We start from the raw sequence: 18,009 nt of genomic DNA, 5'->3' as shown, positions 1-18,009 counted from the left end.
AGCCCCCCCCAAAAAAAAACAGAAGATGTTTTATTGTCTAAAGTATTGCAATACAACAAATATGTGATCTGTACAAAGGACACAATAGAGCAAGTTTAAATACAATCAGGAGAAAGAAGTCCCCAAATTCACAGTCCTTGGACATCATCTTATACCAGAACCTGAACCAACAATTTAAAGATTCACTAAAAAAAAAAAACCAACCAAGTTGTTAAAAAATTTAAAGGTCTCCCAAGAGTCTATGGGTGTATTGTCTTACAGCAGAGATCATGGGGTATTCAATGAAGGGTCACAATGGCATCTTATTGCCCTCAATGCTGATTTTCACTGCATGGGCCGATCTGCTTTTTTTCCTGATATCTGTGAATTTCCGCATCTGTTTGTCCAGTCGACTCACCCCTTTCTTAGAGGTCCCCTGGAACTTAAAAAATAAAACTAATAATTATCACTGAAAAAAAAAAAAAAGCAGATGTCCCAAAGGTTCAAGAAAGCGATGCATGCAAGGCTGGACCTGCAAGAAGGATCTGATGAGGTCACTGGTGTGGGGGCCAGGAGGCGTGAGGAGGGGGTGCACACATTCTCCCCCCAGCGGATAAATAATCCCCCCAATATAGGCATCACATATACAGAAGTGGTCACACACACATCACGGGGAAAAGCTTTCCCATTATGAGGATTAATAACCATGTTAGTTGTTCACACACTGGCTGAATATACAGTTTGGAATAGTTTCATATCTGTATCAGCTGGAGTTTAACGACAGAAACATACTTCACTACATACAAGCTTCCTGTGGGTGGAAGATTTTAGATATGGCTACACAGTAACTGAAGTGGGTTGAGTTGACATATCAATTCCAAACTGCAATTTATTTTAAAAGTCACTGATTAGTACTTAAAAAGCAAGAAATTATTGGAAAAGAAGGAGGTAAGGTTGGAAGCAAAAGAAATGCCTGAGAAAAGCTGACCATACACGTTGCCACAAAGTTGCTCCATTTCATCTCTGTATTTTAATTGCAGCTGAGAAACTGAGATGACACAGCAGGCTTTTTTACAAAAATACAGTAATTCTGTAGAGAAATGCCGCTGAAGAGCAACAAGGACCTTCTGATCCCTTTTCTTTCTAGAAAAGAATTTCCCTCAACTAGACAACAGAAACAGCGATGGCAACTTCAAACCTTTTAAGTTTGGGAAAAAATGATATCCAGAATATACTACTTAATACCTGACAAAACCATCTATGAAGAGCTTGATCCCATCTCTGAGGTGGGGTTCCTGACCCTCATTTAAAATGAACTTTATTCATAAAACTATCCACGGAAGTTGTATCTAGGATTTCACTGATTTCCAAAAGATTTTTTTTTTTTAACAGAAATAATTATGAAGCTAGCCTTCTGTCACTGTTAGTTTGTGACACCTCTGCTCACAGAACTGAAACAAGACAAGATATTGCCCAAACAATTCTCATGCTGATGTTCGTGTTCATGATGATCAGGCAATGACTGATCTCCCTCCAGTCCCCATTCACAGCAGGGAATTCTGCCCTGTTCTCCTCCTGCTGTCAAACACCCCCGAACTCTCACATCAGTCAGTGACCTTGGAAAAGTAGGCATGAAAAGTACCTTGTTTTGCACCAGTAAAACAGGCACAGGTGTTAGTACACAGTGCCACGAAGTCCTACATTAAGAGCTAAGAATTCCTGTGTCAGGTCAGGCAAACCTGGAGAACCTAAATGAGAACAGGTTTCACAATGCTCAGTCTTGCTCATCTTGGTGTTGAGCACCCAAAACTACAGGTGCAAAGCTATTTCTGAGCACAGGTATTTTCACTTAATACCTGTCATTTGGACACCCTGAACCCACAGAGGCAGGTATCATAGCAGATGTTCTGTGCTACAACGTACGTTTTCCTGCACAAGTTACCATTTAGGTTTGGTACAGACTTCAGAGAGTACAAGGAGAGTTTTACAAGTTTAAGTTAGGGTGTACACACTCCTTTCCTGTATGTGCAAACTGCCAACAGCTGAAGCACATGCACTGTTCACACCTCCCTTGAGGGATACCTCTCAAACTTCGGGAAGGCAGTGTCATGGCTACAGGGGCATCCTGTTGCCTTCAATGCTGAACTTGATGGCCCGATGCACTTTGCTGAGTCGTTTCTGTTCAGCAAACCGTCTCTTGTGTTTTTCCAAGCGACTAATACCTCTCTTAATAGTCCCGGGCTAGAAATAATACCTCAATTAATGCAAAGAAGGAAAGATAACAGCAGAAAAATCACAATAATTATTACTTCTTCCATTTACATGTGTTCTACCACATACACCAACCTTTAGATTAAAGTCATACAAGGTAGATAGAAGAACCAAATAAAACAAGGCAAAGGCCTCTACTGAAGCTTGCTAAAACTTTGAAGTTTTCACAAACTGGAAAACCATCTTAAGAACGAACATGATACAAAAAAAATGGAAGAAAGATAAAAATATTGGTGACATACTAATTAAACTGCTGCTTTATTTTAAAATGTTCTAAAATTAAGAGGCCTATAATCAGATTCTTACCCCTAAAGAAAAGCTCTAGAACAGACAGCATGAAAATCTCTTTCTGGTAAGAGAAGCAATGATACCTGAGTAGAAGAATTTGATGGGCTTAACACAGCCCATTTGATAGCAGAACTTGTTGTCTACTCAAATTAGAAGAGGCACATAAGAAGAACTGTTGTATTGTACAGTAACTACAGCAATAAGGCGACAGATTCCCAGGCTTATTCCTAGACAGCTGAGGTACAGAGTCACTAAAAGAGGCTACGCTATTCCCTGCACTGCAGTGCTTACCCTGGAGGACTCCATCTCCACGTTCCACTTTGGCCTGACCACGTAGTCCTTGTTGGAAGGCATTGGCACCCTCGCACGGGCACAGAAACCGGGGTCTCCAGGTCGAAGAGCCCTGCAGAAGAGAAATGTTGCTTTTAGACACAGAAATCTCACACAGAAGGAGCACTACAGATAGTGTTCTACCTCTGGAAACAGGGCACAACCACTGATTTTAAAAAACTCAAACTGCACATTTTTAGCACTATTAAAATACTTTTTTTTTAGTCAAAACAGTAATATAAAAAAATCCAACCTACTTTTCCTCTCCTGTTAATACTTTCTCCAGATCCCTGCGGGGAGTCTGACCACCAGAGCTGCAAGAAAAATAAGATTTTACAGGCATACACACACAGAGAAAGATAGCAACTTTAAAAGACAAGTGCGGTAAAAGAAGAAAGAGATCAGAAATCATTATTCTTTTATTTCCCTTGTTACTTACACACAACTTTTCTTGTTGGAGTCTTAGAAAGAAAGCAAATTTGATGTTTCTCTCTGGTATTCCTACCTGCTCAATCTTCTTCGCTGAGGCATCTGTTCCAGATCTCTCTGTTCCCTCTCTTCTCTTGTCATGCCTTTGTAGTTTGAGGTAAGGCCAAAGATGGGTCGAGACCATTCATCTAGTAAATAAATAGGTTAATAAGCACTGAGCATATCAAGTTCTCTATCTCTAAACCATTCTGATGACTAAACACAGCTTTCAATGTTCACTTATACTTCCCTTCAACCAAACAGATGATTTTTAAGCTCTTAATATTTCAGGGAAATCCAACCTTGTGGACAGTAACAAACAGCTTTCATCCATAAAGTCTCTTGCTATTGCTTGCTTTTTTGGAATCTCTCTTAGCTCTAGAAATATTTAAGTGTCAGAAACTCCTGGATGCCACAGTAAGTGTTATTTTAGAAATACGAAAAATACTTCCTGAAGAACAGAACAATTATGTAATTAGTTTGCAGTCATTCAGGATGGAATACACTACACATGACTACAGCTGTTTAAGTAGTAAATTTTTAGATGGTCATTTAAGACCTCTCCTCCATGGAATAAATGGAGCACCTTCCTCCTTTGGTAACAGGTAGATGAGGTCTTCAGAACTAGCCAAGAGAGAATTTGGGCAACATAAAAGCTATTATCTGGTTTTAGAGCATAACAGGAAAAACTGCATGCAGACATTAATGTAACAGTGTTCAATAAGAGCTCTGCAAACAAAACTATCACAGATTAACGAGATTCCTACATTGCAGAGTTAGTTCTAGTACAGACAATAACAACATGCAACAGAAAGACTGATGCAGAAATTAAATTACCAGTGAAATCTAACTGAAGGAAGACAAAAAGGTTTACATACTGATTAGCTTCCCTGCCATATCTTTGTTAGGTCTCGATTCTTTGGGGTGTTTGTAAAGGTACATCACAGCTCTTCCAATGCCACTGTGCTTCAGAGTCTCTTGGCTCACGCTGGGCAGCTATAAGACAAAGGAAAAGTCAGGAAAAAAAAGCAAGAAATGATGTCTGAACTTTAATGGTGTCATTGAACTTTGCAAAAACCAAAACCTATCTTCACAATAATCTTGGAAAAAAAAATATATGTTTGCACTTTTCCACTAGGAATCAGTTAAAGGTTCAAGTATTGAACACCCAAACATAAAAAATCTTCTAAGCATTCATCTTACAAGGATAAAAGTTTACATGGCAAAAGCCACGTATTCAAGTATAACCTGAATCAGTCAGAATTTGTGCAAATTCTTATGCAACAACAAATTTCTAAAGCTTCAGTCAATAGAGCCAAGCAGTCGTGCTGCAAGAGAAATTTAACTTCTGCTTTGCTATCAAGACTATACCACGCTAATTTTACAAACGCAGCAAAGGCTACTTAAAGTGAACAATCACAATATATCAGCCACAGAGAATGAGGGAAGGTAAGTCACTAAGCCATTTAGATTCATCCAGAATCTAGAAAAGCCATAGCAGGTACCTCCCTGATAGAGGATAGGGAACTTCACACGTATGGTTCACGTGAGACAGAAACATCTCCTGGCCTACTGCCAGCAGAGCTATTTGCTTTATTGTGAACACAAGCAAAAGTTTTGTAACAATTACGTGTCCGAAATTCCCTAGTCAAATTTTGCTCAGATAGACGGCATATCTACAACATAAGGAATACTCATTAAAAGTGATGTGAAGTTTAAACCAAACGTATGTAACTTGCTGTTTGCTTCCTCCTGCATTTCACTGCATGCACCATCAGTAGTTATCACCACACATCTCCATAAAGCATAACCATAAAAACCTGAAGCTACCAATCAAATACAGTTAGAAGTCAGTTTCAAACCTCTTGCAGGATTTTCAGAAGCTCCTCTCTTATCTTCAGTGCTGGCAGACTTCGGTCTGGAAGAGGAGAGAGCCATTCTTTGATGGCAGACATTACACCACTATCGATGAAAGTTTCTTTGAGGTCTTGCCTAGAAAGTTTAATGTATAGATAAGCCACGACATCATATAGTAATACATCTAGATCTTAAGATGCAATGGTCCTTGAAACACAACAGTATGTTTGAGTTTGTTAATTTAACAGGTAAAATTAGGGATCGTTTTTCATTTTTTTGACGTCACCTAGCTCCAGCATTTACCTGGTATTAAGAAAAGCGTTTCACTGCATACTCAATACAACTGTAATGTCACCCTATGAAATCTACCACGTTCCCAATATTCCCAAAGATGATAATCATCTAGAAGAATGACTCACTTTTTAAGATGCATAACTACAGTCGGTAGCAAAGTTAATTTCTTTAGTGCGGGTTTCTTTTGTGTATTCAGCTGTCGATCCTCCTGTAGAGAGTTGAAAAATTGCAAGTCAATCAAAAGAAGAAATCAGCAACTCCCATCCCCTGCAGTATTTACAGGAAAAAGGTCAGTAGTAAGTTACTGGAGAATTCACCTTTAGCAGGACCACACTAACTTTACAACCTGGCTCTATCTTCCTACAGTTCCAAAATACATTTTATACAATAGTTTCTCTTCAAAAAAAGAAATCCCCACCTTAATCAACATTTTCCTGGAAAGAATGACTTGTGTTTCTACTTCACGATCTACGTTTATTGCAATAAACTGGAATTCTGCAGGGTCCTCCATGCTAGCTATGTGTAGCTATCCTAGAAACGCTCATAGCAAATCTCACCCAAACTACAACAAGTAACTAGCCATAACAGTAACAAGTGAAAATACGTGCATTCACTTCACCTAAGAACGTAACTGTAAAACCTGGTGGTTTAGAGGGACGCATGGTGGAATTAACATTAAAGCATGCAGACGTGCATGAAGTGCTAGAACAAAAGCCGTCTCAGTTTCAAAATGATGTGACAATCACCTAAGTCCATTATCTCACTATCTATTCAAAATGTGGGATTAAATATCAGAGAGACCCACTACAATCAACAGATTTGTCTCCTGCTGTGTTTGTACCTTTCCAGGTGCTTAACTCACTGAAGGCTCTTTCTACACGATGTTTTTTTTAATTGTGAGAGAGGAGATTCTTTTAATGCCCTTCTGCTCCAGAATAGCTTTATAGGCACATGCTAAACAACTACAGATACCACAGCACCGGAGCTCAGCTTTTCCTCTCTCCAGTATTCCAAACTTCATTGCTTCATTTAAAACATTTGACCACCATCTTGCTGATGACCAAGAAAACCACAGTTGTCTCCCAGATCACTATCTTACTCTGCCCTCCTTCCCCAAACGCATTAAGAAAGATTCCTCTTTCTAAAATTGCCCCCCAATTGCTTTTAATGAGTTTCACCATGTTGTTAAATTGACTGCTACTCCAAAAATAGTACAGCAATAACAAAAGGCAAGACGCTGGTAATTAAACACAACTCCTTGAAAGAGTCTGCCAAGGGATAATTCTATTTTTCTACAATCATCTACCACGTTATTGTCATTCAAGCCCTTCAGAAAAGGTTTCTTCTCAGGAACAAACAATTAAGTACTGTATATACTACTAATTGCAGAGTGAAATCAAACCATAGTCCCTATCTCAGTATTTGATATATGCACATTTTATATAACATGTATTCATCCCTTTTTATAGGGCAGTTGATCTCAGCTGATCAGTTTACCAAGTTAACTAAGTATCATCTTTAAAACAAATCAGTAATTCAGACTAGCAAAATGACATTAAACAGTTGTTTAGATACTGGAAGCTTTCAGTAGCGTACAGATTACTACTTCTGAGTACCAGATACCTCTATTTTACTGACTGCACAGGGGAAATTGTTGTCTTTGGAACCTAGAAAACTCACCTCTGCAGCTTCATTCATCTTCACAATCATAGCACTGACCACATCATCTGCATCACTAATAAAAGTTCCACCATCACGGTTTCGTCTACGCTTGCCACTCATACTCTTCTTTCGTTGCAGCATCATGTCAAAATCTGACATGAAGTCCATACTGAAATGCAAGAAGAAAGTTTGCTGATGGCCAGAAGAGGGTTGATCTCACCATCTTTGTAGAAAATATTTTGTATTTTTCTAACAACCTTCCCAAAAATCTCCAAGAACTCTACAAGCATTGTGTCTCAATGCCCCCTAAGATAATTAGATCTCCTCAATATGCTAACTGGGAAACTAGCAAAGGGCTTCAGCAGCTCTGAGATGCCCTCAGAAGTCTGTAAAAGACCTTATTGAAACGCCTAAGGAGATGCACACATTCAGGGTTGAAAATGTGCTAAAGTTGTCACTGAAGCTAACAAAGATTTAGCTTTCCTGTACCTGCAATACATTCCTCTAACTCTACTGGATCAGACAGGAAGGAAAGAGGAGAGAAGCTGGGGTCAAGCCTTGCCACACCTTATCCCCTACACCAGCAGAGAAACTAAACTGTGACTCCAGTGCTCCTTTGCATGGCCCGACGCTAGGAGCAGGGTTAGATGTTTGTTTGATTAGATGTTTGTTTCATTCAGGTTTTGATATGACCTACAAAATACTCTTCTCTGGAGCAGGAGCAGCAGCATAGGCAGTCTGCTATAGATTGCCAAGTGACTGAACTGTACAAGCAGAGAAATTCATGGTCTATAAAAACATGCTTTCTGTAGACACACAGCCCCTTCCTTGCCTTTCATGAAGTCTACCCAGGTTTTGGATGAACCTTTTTGCTCAAATATTGCATTTGCTATTAACAAAGGAGTATGTAACATATCGACTTACTGCTTCCCTCGTTTGATGTTATCATCAGAGTCTGACTCGTCTGCTGTCTCCTTCATCTCTGCATCACCCTTCTCTTCTTCCAAGTCTTCCTGGTTAAAGCCCTGATGGTAAAGGCAGCGCAAGTCAGTGCAGGGATTAAGACCAAGCATCTATGCAGGTGCCTGACTCTTATACTCTAAATCCTCTTCAGATTTACCTGAACGAGGAACAAAGGATTCCTAATTTCACCTATGACTGTCACACCAATGGCTCTCCCAGTAGTAGAGTTGTGAAGGTTATTTAACTCAGTCTACCTCAATGAGTCCAGCAGATAAAAATCTTCCATCCAAAAACAGTACATCTTTGAACATGAATGCAAACCCCAACAGACATTCTGGCAATAGCTTCCCATGAAGATTCGATCTGGCAACCGAATAAGAAATATCCCCAATAGCACTTACGGTAAATTCCTCTTCTTCCTCATCACCAGATTCTCCAAATATATCTGCAATCAGGTTCCTGTGAAGGTAATAGTAACACTTATCTATTTATACTGCAGTAGTGAGAACTGCATTTCCTGAGAAATTTCTAATATGACTGAGTGGAGATCCACCTTCCATTCTGCCACAATGCCCTTCCCCTTCGCACTACCAATAAAAGCAGACATTCGTTCTCTGGTTGGTTTTCCTCCATTTTCCCATCCATGATCAGCATCACTACCTGCAGCCCTGAAGGAATTCGTATTCCCAGAAGCACTTACTCTTGTTCATTTCCAGATTCACTGTCACTGCCAAACAGATCTTTCTCTTCTTTTTTCTTCCCAGCATTCTCTTTTCTTTCTTCCTCTTCTTCACTATCCGATACCATATTTTTCTTCCTTTTATCAGATTTCTCTGAGGCAGCATCGCTATCTGATTCTTCAACATCGGAAAGGATTCGTACTTTTTTTGCAGCTGCCAACAGAAAGAAGCATTACTGCCTGCCCAAACACAACTGCCATTTTAAAAAATCATGTCCATTCTAAAATCTGTTTTAATCAGTCGGTAACTAACTACATACAGTACACCATCCATACAAACTTGTAATTTCAGAACTTACTCTAGTAAGAACTTTTTTTTTTCAGAACTTACCCTAGTATATCTTAGAAAATATAGAGAAAAAACAGCAAAGTAAAGAAGTTAAGTACACTGGAAATACTCAACATGAAAACAGATGCCAGTGTAAAGCAATGTTATTGCAGAATATATATATATTTTTTACTCACGTTAAACCTACCTATTACTCCAAAACATTAGATATGTATTCATATAGAAATTAGATATGTATTAGATATTAGATACATTAGATATGTATTCACATAGAAATGCAGTTAGAACAATACCTTCTCCAAAAGCAGTTGTACTTTAAAAGCAAAACCACGTTTCATATTTATCTTAGATGCTTTCTTCACATAAAAATAAGGAATTAACTATAACGTTACTACTTGTCACATCACATTTTTATTTTCATCCTAAAGTTGCTTACGTGCTTTCTCAGTGTCATCCTCGCTGTCAGACAGGATAGCTGTTTTCCTCTTCACAGTCTTCTCCTCCTCTTTCTCATCTTCATCGCTGTCTGAGATTTTTCGTCTCTTAGGACCTTCCTCTTCGCTGTCAGAGCCCCGAAATCCTTCCCTCGCATGTTCGTTATCTGAATGATGAGAGTCATTCTGCACCTCCTCCTTCCTGTCCTCCCCATCACTGTCATCAGACTCTATTTCTTGTTTGTGTCTGGAAGCAGACTCACTCTCCGAGTCGCTGGCCGGCTGCTTGCGGACCTCCTCGCTCTCCGAGTCGCTGGCCGGCTGCTTGCGGACCTCCTCGCTCTCCGAGTCGCTGGCCGGCTGCTTCTGTGTTTCCTCATTTTCAAAATCACTACTGTGATCCCTGTGAGGTTCTCCGTTTTCAGAGTCACTCGCTTGATGATTTAAGGCATCTTCATTTTCAGAGTCACTTAAATGCTGATTTGGACGGTCCTCAGCATCAGAGTCACTGTCTTTCCCTCCACGATCTGCTTCATTGTCTGAATCACTTACATTGTGATTTGGAGGCTCCTCATTATCTGAGTCACTGTCTTTTTGCCTCGGTACATCTTCATTTTCAGAGTCTGTCATATGAGGCTCTCCCGTTTGCCCATCCTCTTCTCCATCACTGTGTTCATTCTGAAAAAAGAAAAGTAATTTTAGGCAAGTAAGCAAAAATCTATATAAAAAAGATTAAAAAAAGAAAACAATAAGTGTTTTGAGTTTTTGCTTGTCCTTCCTCCCACGTGATTGCCCAAGGTACTGCAGACTGAAATACTTTTTTTTATATATATGAAATGTATACAGAAATTAGACAATTTGAGTCAAAGGACTCGCTATCATATACTACAGATCAAGAAAAATATTAAGAGATCAACAGAACACCATCCATCCTGCTACTCAATTCTATTTTAGAAACAGAATCAAAAAAAAAAAAAACAACATCTCAAGTGAAGAGGCCCAAGAAGGGTCCAGTCCTTCAAGTGTAAATACTTAATTACTTCATTTTAAAAAGTCGGGCCTTCAAAATGGTTTAGTCCAAATCCCACAGAATAAGGCAAGTAAACAGCCTCCCACACTGGTCATTTCTGAAGATCTCAAATACACATTTTCATACGAAATACATTTTACTGAAATTGCATGCATTACTTTCAGAGTGAAGCTCAAGAGAGCTTGCACCCTCTCCTTACTTAACAATACGCCAAGACCAAAGGCCTATAAAAAACAGGAGTAAAGTTTTAGTCGGACCATTAAGAGTATTATTAAGAAGCTTTGCGTTTCAGTGGTAAAAACCTAAGAACAGGTTCAACGGTTCTCTCCCTTAAGCTCACAGCTCCCATGCCACACGGATACCCGAGATAACCTGTGTGTATAAACACACCAACCTTCTGAAAACTAGTGAAACACAATCCTTTGTCTTCTACACAGTAACAGCAGAGCCAAACATTCCATTTATGGAAAAATCTTCAACAAGCCACCTGTCCCTATCCTGACTGACGACAGAATGCAGTTTTATCTTTCCTAAAAGATCTAAGTTCCACTTGGAAAAAAAATGCATTTGCCTAAGAAAAAAAAATTGGACTCTCTTGAACTCTCATGCCTTAATTCAGCATGCCTACAGCAGTCACTGTCACAATAATCCCGTTTTCAACTGAAAAGAACACTGAGAAGAACCTCTTTCCTAAATACTTCTCAGAGAAGCTTTTTTCAGGGGTGATTCTGTCTTCTCAGCTGTGGACTCTATTCACTAGCACCTTTGCAAACTGAGTGTTTATTGTCCTACGAGATAGTTTAAGACCTACATGTCCTAGAGCTTCCAAGTCTCTTTTGTTAGCAATCTCTTCTCCTTGAAAGGACAGACTTTTCTTTTTATTTTCTATGGTCATTCCACCCCCACGTTCAGAGCCACACACAACAATGCAGGTGTATCTATCCTACAGGTATGACAAGCAGTATTATTAATCTTTATTACATATGAATAAGAAGGAATTTTTAAATAATACAAATAATAGCTTTTACGAATTACTCCTTCCAGAATTATATTAACTGATAAATAACATCACTTTTTAAGATTCTGGATCTTATGCATTTATTCCCTTGGCTAGTACCTGACAAACTGACAACTTCTAAATAACTGCAAAGTTACTAACAGAAATTACCACACACTGGAACAAAATCAGGACTACATAATTTTAAAACACACTTCAAATACCACTTCACTGCTTCCATGTTACCTAACGCTAGCTATAGAACAGCAGCTGTGATAACTCAAGTACTTTTCAGTCTCCTGCTTGTACGTGACCCTACAGTGATGTCAGCCTTCTGAACCATGCTGGTGGCACCATTCGGTATTTCTCATTTCTCCTTACAGAGAGGAAACACAGTTCAGTTAGAAATCTGAAATTGGAATTTTAAAGAATTAAATAGGAAGAAGTTACAGAATTGAGAGTGCACAACTGAGGAACACCATACAACCAAACTGCTCCCTGTTTCTCATAGGATTTTATTTTGTGCTCTTCATCAAAATATTAATGACTGCCCTCTCCTACCCAATATCTCCCAACAACAAACTAAGGGCATGCATTTGTGATGTATTTTCTCTTACAGTATTAGCGAAGAAGAAACAAAAAGCTACAGCTGCAAAGGGAAGAGGAAATGCAGATTTTACAACGTTACAGATTGGATCAGTGAGAGGTGAAGAAACGCAGAGGTCTACACTTAAGTTGACGTTTATTAAAATACAAGTTCTTCAACCCTTATTTCTGTGCCATTTAACGTTTGGTGGTTTTATCTGATTTTTCCTGATTTCAGATGGCTGATGCTGAGTAGGTACTGATAACTATATCAGCAGCAATAAAGGATTTTGCTAAACAAAACCAAAGAAATCAATAGAAATATTTCTGTTTAAGCTGTTAGGTTTACTATCTACCAGACTAGAAAGTATTCAGTAAAAAAGTAAACAAAATTAAAAAAACAACTTGAATCTATAACGATTCTTAGCCACTCAACACTTCTAAGGCTGAAAGCATAGCTGCAGGTTACGTATGCACCTATTCAGAATATACTGCTAAACTACAAAGAACTTCCTATGCAAAATACTTGGTAAGAAATCATTCCAATTATATAGCAGTATTACTAAAGTACTTTACAACATACTGAACCTCTAACCTGTTATGCAAACTGACAGTCACTCTTCAGAAGGAAGCTATCTGGGGAGGGGAAGCATCCACGCATCCTAATAAGCTCACACCACGATCATACGGTGTTTTGCACCACAGAATCACGATGGTAATTACAGCTTCTCAACTCCACTGAGATACCATCACCTACAGTAGAACCACTTAGGAGAGAACTCAGGAAAAAGCAGGTAACAGAGGTGTCCCTGCACAGGTTGGACAGACAGATACCATCTACTCTAGTCCTGAACCTGTAAAGCACAACCCGAGCTAACGCAAAAGCACACAGTTGGACGAGCCAAGACAGCCAGCCCTGTAGTGGGACGACACGTGCTACCTTGGACTCAGCACTACATCAACACAACTGAGCAGCTTCTAAAGCGGAGCGGAGACACACCTGACTCGCTCAGAACCCAGGCAAAACAAACAGGCCCTGTCCACAGCCATTTGTTGGTGCAAGGTCTTCTGAATAAATTAATGCATCTGTGAATGTTTTGGAATGTATTTCATGTAAGTAAGTGCAACTTCACAATGAGATGACTAAACTCTGCAGGACAGTCCGCCTGCGTCTCTCCCCTACCTCCCCTCCCCGCTTTTCTTTTAAACTAATTTGTCTCTAAAAAGGTGTGTTCAAAGAAATCAATTACGTAATTTTGGAGTTTTCTATTTGTATTTTTCCAATTACTTAATTAGAAGTTTAGACATCCTCAAAAACAAGTAGGTCTCAGGTAATTGCTACCACATTTTTCTCTAATTCCTTTGCTTTCTTTTCTTCCTCCTCTTTATCTATAAACTTCTTAATTGAGATGTCCTTAATTTTTTTAACTGAAAGAATTCTATAACATGAGGCTTTAGTACAGTATAAAGTAAGGAATACATAAAAATCAAATTTACAGTGTTATCCTTCCATATAAAAGCTTCAGTCAGCAAGTAGTTTATTGGATCAACATGCAGCCACTTTTAAGATGTACTATTGGGGTAGTTTAATAAGTTCAACAGAATTGACCCATCCACTACAGTCTTATGAATGACATGTGTTAAACTAAGGTATACATAACCTTCACAGGCAGATCAGGAAGCTTCTGTTTTCAGAAATGTAAGATATTTGTGTGTTTCTTAACAGTCACAGTCAAACCATAACTTAAATCAAGAAGACAGCAGCAACTTGGTTACAGTGTAAGATCTAAGCCATTAAAGATTTCCGTATGAGCCTGACTCGTACAAACACTGTAAATGTGATTTAATATTCATTACTGTACTAAAACTATGTGTTATCTAATTCTATTTGTCTGAAACAGAATCAGTAAGGACATCAAGGAGAACATTTATAGATAAAGTGGGACTGGGGGAAGGAAAGCCAGAAAAGAATTGTGGAAAAGAAAAACCCACATACCTGAGACCTACATAAGTAATTCCTCAGGATTCCCCTTTTCTTTAAAGTTAAGAACCTGAAAAAAAAGTTGGAAAGTTTAAAACTTCAGTTCTTTACATTTGTGTTCTAAATTAGAGACGAAATAGTAATTAAATAGACTTAACTGATTGGGCTGTCTCAAAGGTATTATTACCTTTGAGTGTCATTCCTCCCACATATTCCTAAAGATGAAGGAAATAAGAGGATGAGAAAATTTAAGATAAATGATAAGTTACTGAAAGCTACTCTCCTTTCACAGGCAGCAGCTCCACATTATCAGTTGAGTTGCACTTTGAACTTGATGTACGGAAAACATCAATTTACTAGGAACGTAAAAGTTCGTAACAAAAGAAAGTACTTAAAACTTTGCGTCTGATAGTGAACATGAACCTTCAAGCCTTAGCACTTGATTCGATTTGGTTAAAATCTTAAAAATCCTTCTTTTTTTGTTTGTGTTTTTTAAATGTACTTTCTGTATTATTTTATCTACAGAGGAAGATTCAACAGCCATCGCAGAACAAAGCCCTTACCATAGTGGAGGTACATGAAGAGGATCCGTAAGCAATGATAACAGGTCCTAGTATTTTTGATTATTTAAACTGGAAAAAGTCATGCCAGAGATGTAAATAATAGTTGACTCTGTTCTTTAGGCCAGATTTCCAATTACTTGACCACAGTAAGCAAAATTTAAAACCAAAGGAGTACAGAAGAGTAAGAACAACTGACCAAGTTTTCATAAACTGAAGAAAAAGCTTAACATAACTGTAGCAGCAACATGACTCTCCATGCTCTCATCAGAATTTCCTTCCACTAAAACAGAAGCACTTAATCCTTACCAAAGACAGTTATTTCTGTCACACACAAAACCATACGTTTTCCCCCACTGAAATCCTGGTTATGACAACAGCGAATGCTGCCTGACAACAACTCAATTTCTTCCACTGTAAATAAGTACCAACAGCTTAAAAAAATCCAAATCTGCTTTACACTCAAATTCAACTAAGTGCGAAGAACTTCCCTTTTATACTCTTTAAAAACACATTCATTTACTTTCTAACTCTGATGAAACTACAAATTCAGTAAAGAAAAAAGAAAAAGGATTGCAAGTTATACCACAACAGAGGTGAGGTAGAGGATGGTTAGACCAGATGACCTTGGAGGTATTTTTCAACCTTTATGATTCTATGTTAGATTGTATCACGAATTTTAAGCGAATTTTAAAGTGGACAACCACTGAAAACCCATTCAGAGTCAACCCTGATTTTTATACAACATGCAACAGAACTCGCAAAACAGAGTATAATGTCTTTGATTTCAATTTTGAAGAGCATCACAAAGCTTTCCGTAACAGAACTTTGCTGACAGAAGACAGGATTTCAAAGCCAAAATTATTCCTTCCTAGAAGGCCCTACAAAGACCTGATATAATTCTATCTCAAGACAAAAAAATCCTTAAAATTACTGTTAACCCCAGAATTGTCCTAGACACAGAACCTTCATTTTTTATCAGAATCTCTTTCCAACTACGGTAATCAAACCACAAGTTAAGTGTCTCCCCTCCAAACACAACCCCAGATCAAACACCACCACCCTTTTCATAGGGTAGGATTCTCAAAAAAAAAGCCTTTGTCAGAGGAAAGACAAATGCCATTTAGCAACCTGGCTTTCCACATAGAGACCTACTCCTTTGTGAATGACAAAGTAAAAAATATAGGACAAAAGTGTCTTCAGCGGTAACTCTCACATCCAAAAAGAAAGATTAAACACAAAAAAGCATTTATTCTTTGGTAATGAAACGTATGCTCCATAATGCATGGTTTTACATTGCCTTGCAGATTTTAAAGCAAAGTTCCGAATTCCTCAAAATCCGTTGCTTACAGTTTCACACCCAAAAAATTTATCTTTTTGCAATCAAATACAGCAATATTACACTTTTTTTTTTTTAGTACTAAATAGGGAATGCTATTATAACAATTTAGGACTGAAATAAAGAGATACTAGCCTGCTTCTTGGTCAGGAGATTATGTGACACAACCCTTTCGGGAAGTAAAGTTTTGCCAGACAGAACGCTTAAGAACAACTCAATAAATTTAAAAGTCTCAGTTAAAAGAGTGATATGTCTCTAAATTGAACATCAGTTTATGAGAGAGCATCCTTATCTAGACAAAGTTCCCACGGTACCTCTGAGTGGTGCCCTACACTTCCGTTCTCAGATCCAGAATGCTGCTCATTTCCTTCATCTTCAACATCAGATCCTGAATCTCTCTCGTCTTGCACCGGAGTAGCTCCACCATCATCTACTCCAAATGGAAATAAATAAATAAATAAATAAATAAGTGAAACTCGGTGACGTCTCGCAGCACTCAGAAGCGCCCTGACAGCCGCGATGGATGACTGGGAAGCCGGCTAACTATGAGCAGCGCGGCGGGCCGGCGGTGAGCCCCTGGGAAGGACGGCCGGGAGCAGAACCAAGCGCCCCGCGGAGCCCCAGAACGGGAGGACCCCGCAGAGCCCTCACGGCACGGCCGCAGCGGCTCCACATGCCCTCGGGGTCCCGAGAGCGCCCTGCGGGCCAGCCCCGGCCCCAGCCCCGTCCCGTCCCAGCCCGGCGGGGCCCGGCCGCGGCCGCTGACGGGCGCCGAGCGGAGGCGGCCCGGGGCAGGGCGCGGGCCAGGGTGCGGGGCAGGGTGCAGGGTGCGGGGCAGGGCCTGGGCGCTCCCCGCGGCCGCTGAGGCCCCGCCTGCCCGCCCTCCCGGGGCCCGGCGCCGCTACCTGACTGCTCCCCGCCGTAGTACTCGCTCTCCATGGCGGGCTCCCGCCTCGGCCCTCGGGGCTGGCGGCGGGGCACAGCCCCCGGGGCGCCGCTCACCGACCTGCGCCTCCGCCGCCCGGCTCGCCCGGCCCAAGATGGCGCCTCCCCTCCGAACGGCCGGCGGCCGGGACTGCGCGTGCGCCAGCGGCGCCCGCCCCCTTCCCCTGGCGCCCCGGCGGTGCCGCTCTCGCGGGACTTCGGGGGGGGGGCGGGTGCCATCTTAGGGTGGGGGGGACGGTGTGAGTGGGGGGGGTGGGGGTGCTCTCGCGTCGTGTAATCAGCGGGTACAAGGCAGTGAAGTTAGCTCAGTTTCTTATTTCTAGTTTCTTTTTTTTTTTCTTGTTCTAGAAATTAGCTTTAGTTAAGTACTGAGGAAATTGAAGAAGGCTATGAGAAAAAAAAGACTTATGTTGAACCCTTGTATCAACATGGAAACGAGTATGGAAATGTAAAACGCTTGTTGTTTTAATAAAGGTGATTCCTTGTATGGGCATTGGGGAACTTCCAACAGACTTAAAACACAGAAAATATTAGGTGACTGCTAAAACGCAATCCAGAACTAAACTAGTTACCCAACTTTTACCTTCAGCTGGTCTAAGGAACATCTGGTAAAAACACTTCCAAGACTGATAAAGGATGGGAGATCAAAATTTCAGCTGTGGCCTTAAATAACAAAGATTTTACCATCTAAAAAATAGACAAACCGATCTGCTCCCCACAGATCCAGTTAACAAGAATTAATCTGAATCTCTACAAGAAAGCAGAAGAGCAAAACCAGAGTTCAGCAGCAGGCACACATGTGGGCTCTGGATGCCCTGATGGGCACTGGCTGCTGTTACGGTACTGCAGACCAAAGAGGAGACCTGAGGCTGGCTCTGGAAATCGAGGCCTGGCTGTCTGTATGCATTTAGGTCTGCCTGCCCTATCCGAAGCTGCAGTTCAATCCAGTTCATGTGTGGGTGGTGCCTCCAGATTTAGCCTTCAGTCTCAACTGAAAG

General features: G+C 40.2%; 1 protein-coding gene across 5 annotated transcripts; it reads right to left on the bottom strand.

The window, feature by feature from the left end:
- Nucleotides 1-14: 14 nt before the first annotated feature.
- Nucleotides 15-17,142, bottom strand: IWS1 (interacts with SUPT6H, CTD assembly factor 1). Of its 5 annotated transcripts, none has more exons than XM_067002639.1 (15): nt 16,972-17,141; nt 16,381-16,496; nt 9,908-10,252; nt 9,577-9,868; nt 8,813-9,005; nt 8,514-8,571; nt 8,074-8,174; nt 7,168-7,318; nt 5,613-5,695; nt 5,199-5,328; nt 4,215-4,332; nt 3,374-3,485; nt 3,126-3,182; nt 2,830-2,941; nt 15-421 (listed from the first exon to the last, which is right to left on the bottom strand). In XM_067002639.1, exons 1-15 carry the CDS (start codon nt 17,003-17,005, stop codon nt 290-292), a joined length of 2,034 nt encoding a protein of 677 aa, XP_066858740.1. In that variant the 5' UTR covers nt 17,006-17,141; the 3' UTR covers nt 15-289. The 5 variants fall into 5 exon arrangements, with proteins under 5 accessions (XP_066858740.1, XP_047919090.2, XP_066858742.1 ...); XM_048063134.2 differs by adding an exon at nt 2,062-2,220 and having other exon boundaries at nt 283-421; nt 9,577-10,252; nt 16,972-17,142; XM_048063133.2 differs by having other exon boundaries at nt 9,577-10,252.
- Nucleotides 17,143-18,009: the final 867 nt, after the last annotated feature.

The sequence above is a fragment of the Anser cygnoides genome, chromosome 9, assembly GCF_040182565.1.
Source record: "Anser cygnoides isolate HZ-2024a breed goose chromosome 9, Taihu_goose_T2T_genome, whole genome shotgun sequence".
Taxonomy (NCBI): Eukaryota; Metazoa; Chordata; class Aves; order Anseriformes; family Anatidae; genus Anser; species Anser cygnoides.
The sequence above is the reverse complement of the archived record's forward strand: the minus strand, read 5'-3'. Positions and strand labels throughout refer to the sequence as shown.